The 17,129-nt window shown below is 36.6% G+C and overlaps 1 protein-coding gene across 4 annotated transcripts in view; it reads left to right on the top strand.

The window, feature by feature from the left end:
• The window catches only part of ATP8A1 (ATPase phospholipid transporting 8A1), a 118,072-nt gene that overhangs the window by 41,921 nt on the left and 59,022 nt on the right, over positions 1-17,129 (top strand). For all 4 annotated transcript variants that reach the window (XM_040594824.1, XM_040594814.1, XM_040594833.1 and 1 more), the window contains 7 exons: positions 2,117-2,189; positions 4,196-4,301; positions 5,547-5,629; positions 5,815-5,864; positions 11,634-11,703; positions 12,773-12,857; positions 16,478-16,617. In XM_040594824.1, coding sequence (XP_040450758.1) covers positions 2,117-2,189; positions 4,196-4,301; positions 5,547-5,629; positions 5,815-5,864; positions 11,634-11,703; positions 12,773-12,857; positions 16,478-16,617 — 607 coding nt within the window. The remainder of the gene's footprint in view (positions 1-2,116; positions 2,190-4,195; positions 4,302-5,546; positions 5,630-5,814; positions 5,865-11,633; positions 11,704-12,772; positions 12,858-16,477; positions 16,618-17,129) is intronic.

Below are 17,129 nucleotides of genomic sequence, written 5' to 3'. Positions count from 1 at the left end.
CTAGTTCTTAACCGAAAATGAGATTAAAGCACCCAAATACACTTGGGGTCACTATTAATCTCTTAACAGGGACCTCAGGAGACTTAAGTCCTGGCTTCCTTTCTGCTGCCGTCTTCATGATGCCTTCATCATCATACTTTTTAAACTAAATAGTTGCAATACCATTCAAAGTAAGCTCAGATAGATCAGGGAAAAGATGTCATTTACAGTCTTTGAATTATTACTATCATATTTGTTGAAAGTCACGGCAAGATATGTCACACAACTGCAATATGTTGTCATCTTATGTTTTAAAAGTTTGAAGGAAAAAGCTTGCTTTGCTAAAAAGAATGAACAATTCTTTAGATTAAAAAAAAAAAAACTGACAAATCCTATCCACATACACACAAAAAGTGGCACACATGCACACCCCAAAATCTTACCTGGCATGAATATCCTCATTTGATGTAGCAGCAAGGTGCTTCTTACAAAGACATACAAGTGTGCTTAACTGTGTCGAGTGGTTTTATTAAAATAATGCAATGCTTAACATGAAATTAACCATGCTTATAAGACATTTATGAAATAAGACTGGTTTTGACTAATACACATCAAAATCTTTATAAGCACATCTGAAATGGATAAACTGATGCCTGAATAGTAGTTTAAAAAAAAAAACCAAACTGTACTTCCCTTTTATAAGTGATGAACATCTTGTAAATACTTCTGAAATAAGATACTTAAGAAAATTTTTTGTGTGTAAATCTGCTGTCATTAATAGAATCTGTTTATGACAGTAACATTTCTTGTCCTAAAATGACTGAATTCTAAATCTGTTAAATCTTTTTTTCTTCTTCTTCTTTTTTTGCATTGGAAAGAATTGCCTTCCAGTTTGACAACATACACCTGCAAATATTTTTCCTTTTTCTAGCACTGAGAATCTGGAAAATATCTTGAAGTCTTTGTCAGAAAGCTTTAAGCAAACAAAACGTAAACCTTAAACTCTCAACAAGTTTAATGTATCTGAAGTTGTGAACATTTGACGCTTCATGATCTGATTGCTTTCCATTTAAAAAAAAAAGTCTTGGTGAATGAGGATGCTTTTAATTTCTTACTTTAATAATAGGTTTTTAGAAAAAGTAGTCCTTGAGTGGCTGTATAGAGGAGGTACTGCCATTTTATATTCCCCCATGGTAGTGCAGGTCTAAAACAGGTCACTTGGTTTTCATAGAGAATCTTTAGACTGCATGTATATAGCTCTAACTTAAATCTCCAAATGTGTTCACTCTCTTGTAAGATGATGTCATTCAAAGCAAGATCCAAAGTAAATGAAAAAATACTTTCCTCCAACTGGGTTCACTTTTCAACAGTGTTTTGTTTCACTGAGATTAAAACTCAGTGTTGTCTTAGTACTCAACTCAAAAACTAAGATTGTCTTAGTACTCAACAGTCAGCTGCAGTAACAAGTCTTCCTAGAAGTATCTATATTTTTGAGCTCTCAGCTTCAGCCAGAAGATTTGTGCAATTTGAGAGATGTTAGTGTATGACTATTCCTCCAGAACCATCTCCACCTTGCATGTCTTCAGTCACTACTTCACCAGTGTTGCTGTGTCTTCTTTATCTAGGTTCCTTTTTCATCATAATAGAAAACAAACGCTCTCGTGCAGACTTCACTGATGTCTGAACACAGTTTGCTTACCTCTTTTAGGTACCAGACTTCCTTTTCTGCATACCTATTCCAAAACTGCAGATTTGTCAATGAAATACGATCTCTTCAGTCGTATCTTTTTCTGATCCCTTGTATAATCTCATTCTAGATAGAGATCAGAAGACAAGAAGCCAGTCTTACATTGTAGATTTATTTTTACTTCATCCAGCATTATCTGAAGTCAGCAGAAAAACTTCCCTGGTTTTAAGTGTATTTACATAAATCAAGATTTCTTAAAATAAGATAAAATTTGGACATATGAAACAAGTACCTTTTCACTACTTTCCTCACAGTATGATTGCAGCCTTTATTGTAACAGCTACAAACCAAAATTTGTGTTTCACCTTAGCACAGTAGTGTGGATGATTTGTATATGAATTGTTAAGAATATGCTAATGGTGATCTCTTTTCCTACTTAATTATTTCTAGGCAGGGCTTACAAAATGGAGAAGATAAAACATTTAGTGACTCATCATTACTGGAGAATCTTCAAAGCAATCATGTAAGTTACATAGAAACAATTACCATTGTTTTGTGAAATCAAACCGTTGATTTCAGTATGCCAAAAGATGATGTCCTCTGAAGGAAAATGAATTACATATTTACACAAAATCAGCATGCCCTTCTGAATTATAATTGTTTGTTGCTGATACATGTTAATTGGATCCAGCCTCCCCCCCACTTTTTTTTTTTTGATGGGATGACTCAGATGTTATGAGTATGAAATGCGTTCTTCATTCTGTGGGTGATTTAACATTAGTCCTGCTGTTCATATGATGTTATGACATTCATCAAAGCTTTCAGGATCAGTACAGTTAACTTACTATCCTGACATGACTTGGTATTTCTGTGCCTAGGCTTCAACAGGAGTCAGGAGTTAACCATATACATTGGTTTTGTGTACATACTTCTATGAGGTTAGATCATCAGCTCAGATGATGAAATGAAACAGGCATTCTAGAGGCTGGTATTTGCCCCAGAAAGACAATACCACAGACAGTTAATGGCTTAGTTTCTGATTTGACCAAGAAACAATACCATCATTACCACTTTTTGTTTGTCGTTTGTACAAGAGATGTTTTTGCCTAGTCACAGCCAAGAATACCTGTCTTAAATAGTGTAACTGTTTGTTCTTTCCTTAAATGTTGTCTCCCTGGAAGAATAATTTCAGGGTAACTGGCAGACAGTGAAGCATTTTGTTCCTACAAATGGGGCAAGCTTAAATGCTAGGCACACAAGTGCAACTCTCAAGCATATCTAAAGCAGAGGGGGCTCTTAAACTTACCTGCACGGGCCATTTTTATTTTCAGTAACATATACAGCTTGGAAGAGGCATCATCCTGTTACTGCTGTTCTCTAGAGAATCCTTGGTGTGCAAATCATTGAATCTTGAAAATTTTCTGGTAGATACGTAGTATTAAGTATATATAATATGAGCATATAAGATACAAAAGTACATTTGCATACATCTTAAAGTTAAAAATTCAGGCACGTATTCAAAGAGAGGTTTCACCACTGTATGTTAAGTGAATTCAGAAATACTTTGGAAAAGAATCTGTAGTTCAGCCTTCTGAATACGACTAAGAGGATCTGCTGTCCCTCAGTGGAAGAGGACAGGTACCTGCTCCCATTAGTGTTTCTGCACTGTGGAGTTAAAATTTTCAAAGATTGTTGTATTTTGTAGAGTAATCGTAACAATAAAATCCTCAGCTGAGGTAGCAGCTGCTTTGAGCTTATTTAGGGGGCATGCTGGGGTTTCTTTTGAGCAACCATTCATGAGTCGGTTCATTTTCAGCTGTACAATAAGGCTTTTAGCTGTATTTGTCAAAAACAGTCAACTATTTTGCTTATATACACTCATCCCCTCTTTTGGCTAAATCATCTAAAATTGTTTCAGCTTTGTCGACAGGGTTGCCTGAGACATTCATGTAAATGTCTTCCCTTTGAAAGCTGTCTGCCTGACTTTGCATCATTTTCCATGTGATTTTCGGGGTCAGTTGCTACATCACAGAATCATAGAATCGTTTAGGTTGGAAAAGATTCTTAAGATCGAGTTCATACTTCTAAAGGTTCTTCAGTGTTGTCAAATATAGTATTAAACAAAAGTAATGTAAAAGGGAGTATTTTTAGTAAAAATGACAACGAGACTTCAACATAGAGACTTCAATGTCTTACCTTACAGCATTCAGACTTACCTTCTCTATAAAATGCTTATTTGAATTATTCTGTGTTTCTGATTACCTGCCTGTGATTGTTATGATAGCAAATGCCACTAAATTCTATCTATATAGCTGGTACCGAAGTATAGTAGCTAAGTTATTCTGCATCTGAAATTAGTGTACAGTTAATATCTGTTTTGTTCAGATGTGATAGTTTTTAAAGAACAGAAGAAAAATGTTTCATTAAATGCTTCTTGACTGTTTTTTGTCTGTATTATTACATTTCAGTTAGCTGTTGCTTAAAGGATTAATCACACTCTGACGTTTTGGTTTTTTTTTTTTTTTTTAGCCAACTGCACCTATAATATGTGAGTTCTTGACAATGATGGCAGTGTGTCATACAGCAGTTCCAGAAAGAGAAGGTGATAAAATTATATATCAAGCAGCATCTCCAGGTGAGACTTGAGTAACTACGTGAACATACAGTACTCTATCCACTCACCAAGCAAACTTTATTCAAAGTTTATTGTTTTTTGAAGTATCTTCCAAAATTAAACAAGAAAACATATCACTCAAAAAAAGAATTGGTGCCAGCTAAAATCAGTTTTGTCAAAAAAAGGATTTAGACTTCTCTAATTTGCTTTAGAAAATACATATGAATGTCCTGTGGATTGTGTAAGGGCAAAGGAGTGATTAACCATACAACACTCCTAAGGTGTTAGTTACATTTCTGTGGAAGTCTGAAGGAACTGTTCAAATGCAAATAGAAATCAAACCAAGAGTCAAACTGATGTCCTTGTTTGTGAACCTATTCTGTACTTGGTAGCCATGGTATTGCTTTAGAACAGAAACTGTGTTTGTAATCAAAAATGAAAAAGAAATGCTTTTAATAAGATAGAAGTTCTGATAAACTGTACTAGAGAGTGAGCAAAGATTATAGTGCGGAAGGTCTGGTTCAAGCCTACTGTGGTTCATAGACAATTTTTAAATTCAGGAAATTATGAAGCAAGGCAAAATGATTACAATTTGCTCAGCTCTGCTGAGCTAATGTATTATAACAAGTTAGGATGGGAGAATGACACAAAGTGCAGAGTCTCCAGCCTTTGTCTTCCCTGTCTGCCCCAGCTCCTAGGTGTCTCTCTCTGAATTCTGTCCTTCAAGAACTAGAAGACAAGGGCAGAGGTAGGATGATAATTAAAGCTAGCCAGGCCGTGACAATGTTTTATTGGGCATTGCAAACAAATTCTGTTCTGACATGCTGAGCCATTTCATTTGGAGAGAACTGATGCCTGTGGGAGACTGGGTTGCTGCTTGAAACGTTTCCTGAATGTAGGCATTGAAGTCATCTATTATTTACAGGAATGACTTAACCATTCTTCTCTTCTAAAACAGAACTTAGACAAAAAGAAATGTACCTTGTCTAGCACCTCACTGAGGAAGGTGCTTGCCTAGGTGCTTTGAAGAAATGTGCTTGTTATTGAGCTGAGACATGTTCCTTTTGAGGACTTTCTCTGAACTGTAAACTAATTTCATCAGTTTTAACAGGAGAAACAGAGTTCTTTCCAGCACCACATCTAATATTAAAATCTATAAAGGAAGAAGGAAGTCAGAAGTAGAAAAGCTTGGACTATGTCCATTAAGTTGGGGTAAACTAACAGTTTTCTGGTATGTCTGTAAAATAAATACTTGACTTGCTGCAGATGAAGGAGCATTGGTCAGAGCAGCCAGGCATCTTCGTTTTGTGTTCACTGGAAGGACACCTGACTCAGTAATCATAGAGTCTGTAAGTACATTGGAGTAACATTATAATTTGCTGTATTTACTCCTGCTGTATTCAATTATTTCTGGATAACTGCATCATGGTACATATCTATGGAGATGTTTGGTTGGGTTTGGGCCTTTTGAGGGTTTTTTTTGCGTTAATTCCCACTTCTCTCTTTTTTTTTTTTTTTTTTCCCAATTGTTCAGTTGGGACAGGAAGAAAGATATGAACTCCTAAACGTCCTGGAATTTACAAGGTAAACAGCATGTTGTTCACTTAATGTCTTTTTGTGAAAATACTTTGTTAATTTTTCTTACGGATAAAAATGTTTGCGTTTTTTATATTTATACAGGCAAAATATGCAGGTTTTTTAGCTTTTATCTCTGTGATATGTGATCGTACTAGAGGCAAAGCAGTGTACATGATTAAGATCACACTTCTGGTTTTATTGGAAAACACGTTGAGGCATGTGTTTTTTCCTGTTGTCTCCTTCTTGGCTAACATTTTTCACTTTTGCTTTTGCACAAAGATTGAAAAAAACCCTTGATCTCAAAACTTAAAAAAATAATGTGAAAAGACAGTATGTGAATGTACTTGAACTTTTAAATGTATTTCTGAAAGCCCTGGCACCATGTGATTTTATTATAAAAACTTCATTCTTTGGGTGCAGGGGGAGAGATTCAAATAAGTGTTATACATAACTTGTGTTTGCCTTGACTGATAGAATGAAATTTTGCATTTTACCTTAAATACACTTGCAGAATTATGACTTGTTTAAATACACTAGACTGAAGCCCGTTCTCTTCTGAGTAGCATCACTAGAGTGCTGGCCAGTTAGATTTCTTGGAAACTGAGTTTATAACATGCTTAGCTTTCAGTAAAGATTTTCTGTCAAAGCTATTGAAGTTGCAAAGGTACCCTTAAGAAATCTGGATGCAGTTTCACTTATGTGTATCTGCTCAAATTGTATCCATGTATGCTGTCTGTGTTCTAAGTGTTCATGTAGGCCTGATGCTTGCTTTAGCACAAAATGGGGAAGGGATTTGTATGTAGGGGAAGCTTTTTTTCTTTCCCTCTTCCTTTCTTTCCCTCTTCCTTTCTTTCCCTCTTCCTTTCTTTCCCTCTTCCTTTCTTTCCCTCTTCCTTTCTTTCCCTCTTCCTTTCTTTCCCTCTTCCTTTCTTTCCCTCTTCCTTTCTTTCCCTCTTCCTTTCTTTCCCTCTTCCTTTCTTTCCCTCTTCCTTTCTTTCCCTCTTCCTTTCTTTCCCTCTTCCTTTCTTTCCCTCTTCCTTTCTTTCCCTCTTCCTTTCTTTCCCTCTTCCTTTCTTTCCCTCTTCCTTTCTTTCCCTCTTCCTTTCTTTCCCTCTTCCTTTCTTTCCCTCTTCCTTTCTTTCCCTCTTCCTTTCTTTCCCTCTTCCTTTCTTTCCCTCTTCCTTTCTTTCCCTCTTCCTTTCTTTCCCTCTTCCTTTCTTTCCCTCTTCCTTTCTTTCCCTCTTCCTTTCTTTCCCTCTTCCTTTCTTTCCCTCTTCCTTTCTTTCCCTCTTCCTTTCTTTCCCTCTTCCTTTCTTTCCCTCTTCCTTTCTTTCCCTCTTCCTTTCTTTCCCTCTTCCTTTCTTTCCCTCTTCCTTTCTTTCCCTCTTCCTTTCTTTCCCTCTTCCTTTCTTTCCCTCTTCCTTTCTTTCCCTCTTCCTTTCTTTCCCTCTTCCTTTCTTTCCCTCTTCCTTTCTTTCCCTCTTCCTTTCTTTCCCTCTTCCTTTCTTTCCCTCTTCCTTTCTTTCCCTCTTCCTTTCTTTCCCTCTTCCTTTCTTTCCCTCTTCCTTTCTTTCCCTCTTCCTTTCTTTCCCTCTTCCTTTCTTTCCCTCTTCCTTTCTTTCCCTCTTCCTTTCTTTCCCTCTTCCTTTCTTTCCCTCTTCCTTTCTTTCCCTTTTAGAATGATTACTTGTAATTATACCTGCAGAAATTTATCATTGTTTTTCTTCCTGTCCTATTATGTTTCCCTTTAACTTAGCTAAAGAAGCAAAAAGATCAAAAAAAATAAAAATCCAAGACAGTACTGGAGAGATGGGCTAAAAATGTATAGGCTGGGTGAAATGATGAAGTAGTTGCCTATAGTTATAAGAATAGCGTTAATACTATGAAACATAAAGTAAGATCATCACACTAAAAAAAACAAATGGAGCAGAAAGGAATAGGTGTAGCTTTTAGTGTCTTTTAATGACTGCTTGCAATTAATGTTCTTATGTATTTTAGAGGACATACCTGAAATTTTTCAGATTTATGCCATGGTTTCATTTTTCCGTAGGCACCACTTTCACTTTCTGTTCTGAAAAGTTAGCAAGTATGCAGCACAAAGCGCATTGGGTTTAGTTTGACATCTGTGAAAGTTTATACTGCATTCCTGGAGTAGCAGTGAAGCATTCCTTCTTTCTTTCTGGTTTTGATCTTTGTCTTGATTTCATAGATCTTTTTAAACTTCTGACAGTCTAAAATTGTACTTTAAACAGTGATACTTTATGGAGTAAGGAGTCTTGTTTTTAAATCTTATCCTTTGGAGGATTAAGGTTTTTGGTGAATACCAGTTTGCCTAACAACGTTATTAAGTTCCAGTTTTATAGCTGAGTTTGTTCTTACGCTGCAATATTCAGCTTTGCTTGGAACTGATTTGTTGGAAGCACTAGAGGTCACCCTTGTTCCACACCAAGAGAAATTTTGGCTCCAAAACATAACACCATAGGTAGGCGTAGGAGCATGTACCTTCAGGGCAGTAATATGTGGTGATTAAACTATTTCCAGGTGTTCCAATTTTTTCTCAGAAAAAATACAAACTAATTTCTTGCCACCCATCCAGTACAAGCCAAAAAAGACTCTCTACAAGTAGAGTGCAACAGTGTCAAAATTTGATAGGGTAGTCTTTCGGAGAAGTATGTTACAGAAGTGAAATTTGTAAGGATGCTTGGTAGAGTTGTCTTTTATGGTATTCTCTTCTTACAGTTATTATAGCTGTGCCTGTGAAAAGAGAAGTAGCACACTTAGACAATATGCTAATTATACTTTGTTCATAGCAAGGAAGTAGCTCTCAGTCTTAACTGGCAGGTGAGCATACTGAAAGCAACTGATAATCCTTAGCCAGCTGATAGTTACTCCTAAAAGGTAGTGTTATTCTCTGTGGAGCAAATAGTGTCTTAATAACTTGTGCTGAGTTTAGGTTGCCTCCAGTAGATACTCAGCTCAGATGCCACGACTGCTGTGGTATCCTTAAGCTCAAGGGAGTTCAGACCCTCTGCTGTTCAGGGCTCCCCATACTGTCAGGGAAAGAATTAGGTGGTGGTGTTCCTGTTCTTGTGTTCACTCACCTGAAAGTGTAACAAATAGAAAAACTGCAGCTGTCTCTTGGGAGCCAAAACCAGCTCCTAGGGTATGTCTGCAGCACAAGGAAAGTAAGGCACTAGGTCAGTTAAGAATCCAGATGCAAAGTGTTTTATGCTTACTGTCATCCCTGTGCTGACTACCTGCACTGTCTTTTCATCTGGGCCACTTGCTTAGATGAGCATGATTTTGGGCGTGTGATTCCTTGTTTCAGTAAGCATAAGTGATATCCACTCTCAGTGCACAAATCAGTGCACCTCAGTCTTTGCATCAACGTGTCGTTTCTAGCAGTGCTACTGAATGAGGTTTTGACTTGTATCTGCTTACTTCTTAGAGGAATGAATTTAATATTAGCACCAGAATTAATTTCACTGGCAAGTGTTGAGTATAGATGTAGTGATAATATGTGAGTGTCTGGAGTATGTACCATCTATTGATTTAGTGACCAGTTTTCATCCGTATCCCTGGGGCATACTTCCACATTCTAGCAGAATCTGCCTCTGTGATAGTTACAGAGTAAAGTTTCTTGTCTAAAACCTAAATATTTTTGATATAGAATGCCAGTGTATTTACCTGAAATACAGCAGTATCTTGACTAGTCCCCTGTCTGATGAGTTTTATGAATAATCCACATTGTGTTGGCTGTTGTATTGGGCAGACATAAGTCCCCCTTCTACAGCATTTGAGACCTTATCTCCTCTATTATTCAAAGAGGTCCAGAATATACTGATCCTGTTTTGTGACTGAAAACTGATACTTCTAAATGTAGAAGAAGCATGAGTAGCTGACAGAGGAGGTACCAAAACCTCTGTAGTAGTGTTTGTTTTCTGTGGTTGTGTGCTTACACTTGGAAGAAATTTTTGTCTTAAACCTGAGACAGATTTTAAAGTAACAGAGAGCCCATCAAGAACTATTTCTGGAAGCAGCAAATCTTGTGACTGGTGGAATTCTTTCTGTCCTCCTAAGATGCTTCTGTCCATCTGTAATGCCATGGCAGCCCCATGGGAATTACGAGCTATTCTGCCTCCTTGTCACTGCCCAAAGGGTTTCCTGGCCCACAGGTGTATAGTAGATCACAACGGTGGGTTTGCAGGATTCCATAGCACACAAGGAGATGGAGGCTTTATTTTCTAAATTACTACAGATTAGTACAAATTACTATTAATAAAGCAAGTATTCTCATGAATAATAAGGTAAGTACATTTATGTTTTAATAGTAGCAGCAATAGATAGTAGCAGCAACTATATATTTCCATATATTACAAGTTGCTACTAAAATACTACTAGTGAAGAAATACACTTACAATGTTAACTACGTGTGCATGCACACAGAAATACACACACATACACATATATTTTTGTGTTACTCAAAATAGTATTGGTACGGTGTTCACCAAACTGCTCCCAGGAGTGGGGCCTCAAAGTCAATGATAGACAAAGTCTGATTTTGAAGAGTGAGAGTCAGTAGTCAGCCAAGAGTTCTCGGTGATGGTCGAATAACTTGTCTAGGTCTCAGAGAAAAATTCATGCAGGGGTGGCTCTCAGAGAGAGGCTCCATTTAGGGTAAAAGCAAGCGATTTTCATATGGCAGAGACACCACCACCTGGAGCAGTCAATAGATGCTGCTGATTTCCAGGTTTCTTCTGGGACAGCCAGTAGATGATGGTGTTTTCTTTTCTGTCAGACCAATTTTGATTTTTCCAGACTGTTTTCCTGTTCCTTAGCTAGAACAGCCAATAGCAGTTGCCAATTCCTACTTTGTCAGGTTGTTTTCTCTGTTTTCTAGACTTTTTTTGTACAATATTTGTACAATAATGCTATTTGATGGGATCCAGTTCCAACAGGAGACAAAACTGTGAAAGGACCGTTCACTCCCTTCTCTTCTGTGTATTTTACTGTGAACTGTTGCATGAGAAACGTGTTTTGTTCCCTGAATAGTTTCTTCAGATTTATTTAAAAAGTTGAAGTTTTAAAGAATTATGGTATGTATACATGTTTTGACTGGGTGTGACGTAGAATTTAAATCATGCTTGTTGGAGGACCTCAAAGGCAAGACAGAAAGCAGAGAGTGACAGTCTTCTCCATGATTTCCTCCAATTCCTACCTCAGTCATGAGGACAAAAAGGAAAAAATACTGTATCGCATCAATAACTGAGAACCAGAGAGTAGTTAAAATGAGACGAGCCCCTTTCCAATTCTTAGCGTACGTCAGACTTCGGGTGGTGAATGCACCTCTGGGATGACAGCAATAGGACTGCAGCATAGTACAGCGTATGAGAGAGTCTAGCTGGGAAGGAGGAAAAAGCTGAAACGGTCCGTGATGCACTGCCTCTTTATGATATTGGTCACAAGTGCTTTGTGCTTTAAGATGCTTTTTTGTGATGAGTAGACAGTATTCAGAGGAAGGTAAAGATTCTCAAATTCGTTTTTACAGGAAGAAGGCCTACAGAAGTATGCACAGAAAAACAGCATTCACTCTAATTATTAGACAGTAAAACTGTTTTTCCATCCCAGTCAGCTGAGAACATAATTCAGAATAGATAGCCCTAACTTCTTTTCCTTTATCTTATATGAAGATGTATATTGATATTCTTAGGTAAAATGTTGGTAAATATTTATACTTACGAACCACCTTATATAGGGCATTTATTTTTTTTTCAGCACTAGGAAGAGAATGTCAGTGATAGTTCGCACACCATCGGGAAAGTTAAGACTCTACTGCAAAGGAGCTGTGAGTGTTATTCTGTTTTCACTGTATCAAAGAACATGTGCTACCAACACAAATACAAAGTAAAAGGTGGTTTATAACTGCAGTCAAAACATTAAAAATGTGGGAGAAGGAATGCTGATGACTTTTTCAGTGTACATCATTTTACTGTGTAAGCTGTTTGATGTGACGCACTAGTTAATGTCTTTTTTTACTAACTGTCCGTGAGGGTATAACAGATCTGTTCATCCTGTTCTTTGTACTGGACTAATACCTTTATGCTTCTTATTCATTGCTTTCTTCTGTACTCCAAGAAAATGGTTGAATGTATGGCTTAATCTATTAGTTACTTGCTGGAGTAGCTAAGTATGAATCACGTGGTAGAAATAGTAATCTATCATAAGTGACTAGATGGAAATTTTAACCTACCATTGACATTATGCCAGAAGTAAATTTTCCTGAACACAGGATCTATGGGAAGGTATCTTAATCATAATGTACCTGGAGTGGCAGAGTTGCTCATTAGTTTTTGTTCTGTATGTTAAGTCAAGTTTGAGGGGGAGGGAGATGCAAATCCCGTTCCCGAATGGTTTAAAAAAACCCAAAAAATAATGAAGTTGATGGAATATAAATGTCAATTCTATATCTTTTCTAGTGGAGAGAAGAAGCTGTTGTTAATATTCTGTTTATCAAGCTGTCTACAAAAAGCTGAGAATGGCAGTTTTACAACACTAATTTTACCTTGTGGGCTCAGTATTAAAGAGAAAGATGGCATTTTAGGAGATAAAAAAAATTCATGTTGCAAGCCAAAGGGGCATGCAGTGCTTTTCAAGATGAAGGGAGATAACAGCAAAACATGTAGAAGAGAAAAACTGCATTGTAGCAGAATTTGTAAATTTAGAGAATCTGAGGATTTGGAATGTCCTTTTTTCCTTTCTCTGAAGTAAAATCACTTCTAGTCACCTTTTTTATGCTGAAATTAACTAATGTGCTACATACTTTTCTTCAGTCTTCCTACATGATTTGTATTGTCTACACAGAAAAACTCATTTTTCTATTAAACTGCTCTGAGTTCTTTTTATTTGTTTTGTAGGATACTGTAATTTATGACCGTCTTGCTGAAAGTTCAAAATACAAAGAAATCACCTTAAAACATCTAGAGCAGTTTGCTACAGAAGGTGGGTGATGATATTCAATATAAAACTAAATACAAAAATCAATTACTGCTCCACTTTTCAACTTTGCAGTTTTATGTTGCTGTAATGTTTTATTCACGTTAAATCTGAGAATTACGTTTTAGCAATTCCTCCTAAAAAAGACCATCTACACAATGGAGTCTTTTAAACAAAATGTTTTTTTCCAGAGAGCAAACACATTGCACATTGTTTGTTTCTGTGAAGATTTCATTTCTCATGGTCACTTTTATGTCTACGCACAATGAATGCTGTAGGGATGGCACACAGGAAGAAGTAGCCGTAGTGAAGAAGCTTGGAAATTATTAGTGTGGTACTTTTAAGGTAGCTTTATGCTATATTATTTCTGTCACCAGTCACAAAAAGGGGAATTGCCAGCACTAGCTTTTCATATGATGTTGTTTTGGTATCTCTGTTGTTTTTATCACTTCTACAAAGCAGTTGCTAATGATGGGGAACCCCTCCATGAGGGTTCATGAATTAAGAACAGCAAGTAAAATTTGAAAGACTCTGAAATTAAGGTGATTGATACAAACAGCTAATTAGCTATTAGTAATAGTGGATTCCACAGTACAAGTGTGAGCAGGAGGCATCTGCTTTCATGTATGTTCTTCTAGACAGTTCCTAGATCTTCCATGCCTTGCCCTCTTTCTGGTATCTTAGTAAAAGATTATAGAATTGTACTGTGAAGTATCACAGTGGTTTAATTTATTGATGAGTTGGGAGAGAGTAGTTGGAAGGAGAATTATAGTAGTGTGGGGAACTGAAATGCAGGTTTTTTTAATATACTGTTACTAGAACATTAGAATTATTTTTTAATGTGTCTTAAGAAATAAGCTTACACTGGAAAGCAAACTTTATTAAAATATTTTCCTTCTAAAATACAATCCTTACCTTTTGGTAACTGATGTCTGGCCAAATCATCTTGTATAAGGAAAGGTCCTTTTTCTGTCTGTTAATACTTATGACTTCTCTAATTTTTCTCTTGTGGTTTATAATTGAATTTAGCATTTTGATTAGTGTCATAGTCGGCACCTTCAGTCTGTTGATTCTGTCAGTGACAGCAGAAGCAAGCTACAGAACTGTTTCTTGTGTTAGATTTCCATATCAGGATCTCTTCAGGAAGATGTGGTTAGGCTTAAAGAGAGTATCAAAGTTATAATAAACGATACAATAAAGTTGAAAGCAGAACTAAAACCAAACAAATTTGACTGATGGTACAACCTGAAGCCTGAGATACACCCTCTGAGCTTGTGAATCTGGTTGTATGAGTTGTTGGGCCAGTTGGGGGTTATATAAAGCCTAACAAGGATCAGCCGAGGAAAAGTTACTTAGATGTGAAGTTAGTTGGATCATAAGGCTATATAATTGGTTACAGAAAGGGTAAAAATAGATCAGTATCTGCTACCCTGTGTGAAGCAATATGAAAATTTCAGTCCAGTTCTTGATTACTGTTCTTGTTAAATCAGTGGAACAGCGGGCAACATTTTTTCCTTAGCAGTCAGGTTGGACCAAATGAATCAATGTAAAAAGTGAAAAATTCCACCCATCTTTAAAACCACTGTACATAGGTATTAGTGTTAAGAAGGTGTTCAAGTACTTCTTGTACCCTTCTTCTCAACAGATGAAAAGATTTAGTGTTCAGAAGAATGAATTGCTAACCTTTCAAAAGCATAACATTCAATCATTAAAAAAAATAAGTAAGTGTGTCTCTCTCTCTGGAATCGATTAAAGAAATAGGTATTTATTTTTGCAGCCGATGATGTTGCAAAGTTTCTCATGAGTATCCTTTCATGTGGCAGTACAGTATGTCCTTGGCATTTGCTGCATGCTCTTGGTGTGTTGTTCAAAAATGAAGTGGTTAGCATGGCTGGTATTTATATTTAAGCATTTATTAAGCTTGAGTGTTAATGCCTGCTTGGATAAATAGAAAAAGTGTGTAATTTTCCTGTGGTGTTGTTCCAGTCTGTTAAGAACCAGACTTAATGATATTTTGTTTTCCACTTTTCATTTGGAAGGTTCTTTTAAATCACAATGAAAAGAATATTTTTTTAAATTAAAAGTAGAAAAAATAATTAGTTTCTGTTTTAAAAATTAAAAACAAATGCCTTGGAAAACCTGTTTGCTGATATCCTGTACACACAGATTTCTTTTCTTCGTTTTGTCATCTGCATAAAATATGTTGAAAGAATTGTGGAAACGGTATCACTGTTAAGTCAAGTCATAAAATCCTTTCCTCTCCTTCACCTCATACTCATTTTTGGACCTTGCCAGCATATCCTTACTACGCAGAGGAAAAAAAAAGTTGATTTGTCAGCCTTAAGTTTATTCTCTAGGTCTAGATGGTAAGGCACTGTATTCCTGATGCTATTTAGTTGTTAAGATATTAGGATTACACATGATTTTCATCCTGAAGATACTAAATTACTGTCATAATCTAAGACATGTTTGTATTATTTCATGCCAAGCCTCTTGAACATTACAAAATTTCTGCTGGTGCTGAGCTGTACAGAATAGAAACCTGTGGAAAAAAAATGATTGTGTTTACCCATCCCTGGTTATGGTGGTGTTTGTCTCCTAGAGCAGAGTGGCCAAACGACCAAAGGCAGTAACTACATTAGTCCTGTCTATCCCCCTTCCTAAATCTACCTGTCTGCAAATTATGGCTTCATAAAACATCATATGACTAGAGTAAGGCTTTTCTCAGTATATAAGGAGTTATGCCAGTTTCATGCTCTAGAAATCTTAAGAATCTGGTAATGTGTGAAAATTAACTGTTACAACATTCACACCTAGCTACTTAAATTGAATGTAAATGTGTGTTGTCAAAAAATAGATGTTTCTTGTAATCTTAACAGTCTCAAATTCTCACTGTAGTGCTTAATTCAGATTTCTGCTGAAGGAAAAAAGCTGTTAAGTATAACCAGCTCAAAGACTGTTAAGTAAAATCTCCAAATGTTGCCTGTAGACAAAGATGTTATTTTAAGAACTTGGAAAGCTGGAAGAACCTCTGAGATGGGGAAATAAAATATGAGTGGATTCAAAGTCTGCTTCTAGAAGCTAGATTTTTAACTGCAACTGAGAATTTCTGAAGGATTCGTGGAGGGGTGAGGAGGAGGGTAGTTGTGAAATTATGCTGATATATTTAAAATTTCTTGCTTTCCAGCATAGCAAAATTTAAGTTAATAAAATCTTTGTTCAGAAATATATTTCAATATTATAGTTTTAATGTTCCTAAAAATCTAATCTATGTACCTGATCAGCAGTTGTAATTTGGGATTGCTTCATGTCTTGTTTACAGCCAAAGATAAGTCAGATCATGTGTAAAACTACTTGTTCCTTTTTTCCCCTGAAGTACATCACCTGTATTACATTCACCTACCTTGAAACAGTTACTCTGTTGAATAAATTTCTATTTATATCATGGTTTTTACTTTATATATATTAAAAAATGTTCTTCAAGACACGCAGCAGTAAGTTGAAAATCAGGCATAAGCATACATAAAATATGGAATAAATACAGCTTTTAGCAGTTTTCCTTGCAGGCATATCAAGGAAGGGACTAATGAATACGGAATCAAACTTACTTTCTACTTTCTCTTTAGGCTTAAGAACTCTGTGTTTTGCTGTGGCTGAGATTTCAGAAAGTGATTATCAAGAGTGGTTAGGTGTCTATCACCGTGCTTCTACAGCTATACAAAACAGAGCACTCAAACTTGAAGAGAGCTATGAACTTATTGAAAAAGTATGTGTAGCTTTTCGGGTTATTTTGGGGTTGAGGGTTTGGGGGGGCTGGGGTTGGAGGGGAGGGGAAGGGGGTGGAGTGGCTGGCAGGTGGGCAAGGAGCATGGGGTTTTTAATTCAGGTCCTTGTTTTCCATACTATGAAATCTTAATCATTATTGAGGAATAATGCTTAGACGGAAGAAAATTTAGCAGTATACTGATAGCTGTGTCACGTAGTCCTTGCAGTTCAGATGGTCAAAATGAAGGAAAGATTATTTTGACGAAAGTTTTTGGAGCAAGTAGCTACCTTGCCAGAAAGTGTTCATTTTCAGTTGAACTACTGGGAAGCTTTTTTTCAGAGTTGCTGTATTGCATAAAAAGGTGTAATAACAGGCAAACATCTGCTTTATTCTATAATGCTTGTAGAACCAGAGTAGTTGAGGCTGGAAGGGACTTCTGGACGTCATGTAGGACACAAATCCCTGCTCAAAGCAGGGCTAATTTTGCTTGCCCAGTACTTCGATGAAGTTTT

This window comes from Falco naumanni, chromosome 1 (assembly GCF_017639655.2).
Source record: "Falco naumanni isolate bFalNau1 chromosome 1, bFalNau1.pat, whole genome shotgun sequence".
NCBI lineage: Eukaryota > Metazoa > Chordata > Aves > Falconiformes > Falconidae > Falco > Falco naumanni.
Note: the sequence above shows the minus strand (reverse complement) of the source record. Positions and strands in the feature narration are given on the sequence as shown.